The 2420-nt window shown below is 66.4% G+C and overlaps 1 protein-coding gene across 1 annotated transcript in view; it reads right to left on the minus strand.

The window, feature by feature from the left end:
* SLC19A1 (solute carrier family 19 member 1) overlaps positions 1-2420 on the minus strand; it is a 37759-nt gene that overhangs the window by 13408 nt on the left and 21931 nt on the right. The window contains 1 exon segment of the mRNA XM_023523758.1: positions 1509-1733. Coding sequence (XP_023379526.1) covers positions 1509-1685 — 177 coding nt within the window. The 5' untranslated portion in view covers positions 1686-1733.

The raw sequence follows: 2420 nt of genomic DNA on the forward strand, positions 1-2420 counted from the left end.
GGGGTGGGGGCTGCAGGACTTGACCTAGGCAGCTCATGTGAGGAAGAGCCCTCACCTTGAACTGGCCCTACGTCAGGGAGGGGGCACGTGAGCAGGACAGCACTGGCCGCCAGCAGGGAGCAAGCGACCCACAGTCAAGTGCGGGGACCCCCCAAGGCCAAGAAAACGGGGCATGGCGTCACGGGGCGGCCAGGAACCACGGCAGCAGACGTCAAGGAACCGCCAACCCGGCAGCTGCCAGGTGAGTGGCGTCGGCAGGGGGAGGGGGAGGGGCGCCCGGCCCCGCGTGGAGGGAACAGGCGGTGCCGGCTGTGCCCACGACACCACGCTCGCAGCAGCCTTCCCGCGGGCGGACAGGTGGAGCAGAGGTGGACGGTGGGCTCTGGTTCAGTCCCCTAAGGTCCTCAGTGAGGCCTGCAGAGCCCGCTCACGGGCACGTCCCAGACGCAAGCCTCTATCCTCCCACTCGTGGTGGCCGAGCTCGGTGGAGGCCTTAATTTCTGGAACCTGCTGTTTGCCAGCTAACGAGCGCCCTGGCAGGGCAGGGGGCAGGCTCCGGGCCCGACGGCCCCTCACCATGGTTTCCTTACTGCCGTCCTCGTGAGGTCCCCTCTAGTGCCCATGCCCACGAGCACCCTCCTTACGGTCCGAGCAGCCTTCCAAACGAGGGGTCCCTGGGCTGACCAGTGAGCGAGGGACGTGGAGGACTGGCCACTCGGAGGAGCCCGGGAGGGCCTGGGGCACAGGAGACAACCGCGCGGGCCCCAGCCCGGATCCCTGGCCTCTCCCGAGAAGTGGCCAGCTCCGGCGGTCAGCGCTGGCCGTGGGGTCAGACGCGAACACACACAGGGCTCGGAGCCCATGGGCCAGTCACGTGGGCATCTCCATCTTTCCAAGATGCTACTTTGGGGGACAGGCCTCATTTGCGTGGCTGCTCCATCTGACTTAACAGTTCGTGGGTCTGCAGGGGTAGGAGCCGAGCTCCGGGCCAAGGAGAGGCAGGGCCTTCCCAAAGAGCAGGGGCATGGTGGGACCCAGCAGGGCCGTGACAATGCGGGTGAGGAGGCCGTGGGCCACGCTGGAGGGGCAGCCGGACGCTGGGGGACGGGGCGGGCAGCCTGGGCGCCGAGGGTCTCCAGGCGGATGAGCTCTGACGACAGGACTGTGTACTTCATCCCCAGCAGCGTGAGCTGCCCTGTTTACCTGATGGAGAAGCACCCCCTGGGGCTGCGGCCGGCCAGCCTGCCAGGTCCGCTCCAGCCCTCTCTTTAGGCCAAAGGCTACTGAGTGGCTGGAAGCAGGTGCTGGCAGGGGCGGCTTACCCCACGCTCAGACTTGGGCCCCCTGTGGCCAGGGCTACTCTTTACCTGGACTAGTCAAGCCCCTCAGTGCCCCCTGAGGGACGGGGGGCAGGGCAGGGCCGCTGACACCACAGAGCTGCCTGACCTGTACGGCCCCTGCTGCCGCCCGCTTGCCCGCCCGGCCCTGGCCCACGCCGTGCCACGTGCCTGCTTCTGCGTGAAGTTCTTGCTGGGGCCCAGGAGGTAAGGTGTGATGAAGCTCTCGCCGGGCCGCATCTGCACCAAGAAGCCGTAGAAGCAGAGGAAGAACACCAGGCACCGCCAGGACCGCGGCTCCGGCTCCGGGCTCGCCGGCTTCTCCACCGCCTGGCCAGACGGCACCATGCTGCCCAGGCCCCTGCAGCCCTGGGGGGACTGTAGGTGATGCTGCCCCTGGAAGAGAGAACCAGGAGTCAGCACAGCTCAGCTGGCAGCCTGCAGAGACCTCCCCTCCACCCCAGACCTGGCTGAAGGGCCGCGCCCCTCCGACAAGCACTCAGGTCTGCACACCCACGTGGAGACAGCGGGAGAGGCCCGCAGGCCCCACGGCCTGGGGCTCGTAACAATCTGGATGCCAGGCCCATCCAGACTGGCCAGTCACCGCCTCCAGGAGTCTCTGGGGCTGTGTGGTCCCGTGGTGGCCACCAGCCTGTGGAGACCCTGAAATACTACCTAAAACTGAATGCAAGTTAAAACCCAGTCTCCTGGGCACACCAGGCTCACAGCAGGTGGCTGTGGCTGCTAGGCTGGGCACGTGCCCTGCCCCAGGAGAGGTCTTGGGGACAGCCAGCTCTGGACGTCCACTTGGCCTCTGGGGGGACTCCATGCACAAGCCTGGGGGCAGACAGACGGGGACTGCGGGTGGAGCCCACAGAAGGGGAGAGGGGAGGGCAATAGGCCATGAGGGGTGTGACCGGGTGACAGAGGCCCAGACCTTGAGCCAGGGAAGTCGGCCTCGCCCAGAAGCCTCCGTCTGGTGCAGCTGTGACAGCACCTTCCCCAAACCCAGCAACTGCCTCTCTGACGGAGATGCAGCAAGTCACGTCCACTTATCAGAATACTGTTTATTTTTATCATTCA

Source organism: Pteropus vampyrus, unplaced genomic scaffold (assembly GCF_000151845.1).
Source record: "Pteropus vampyrus isolate Shadow unplaced genomic scaffold, Pvam_2.0 Scaffold406, whole genome shotgun sequence".
Lineage (NCBI taxonomy): Eukaryota > Metazoa > Chordata > Mammalia > Chiroptera > Pteropodidae > Pteropus > Pteropus vampyrus.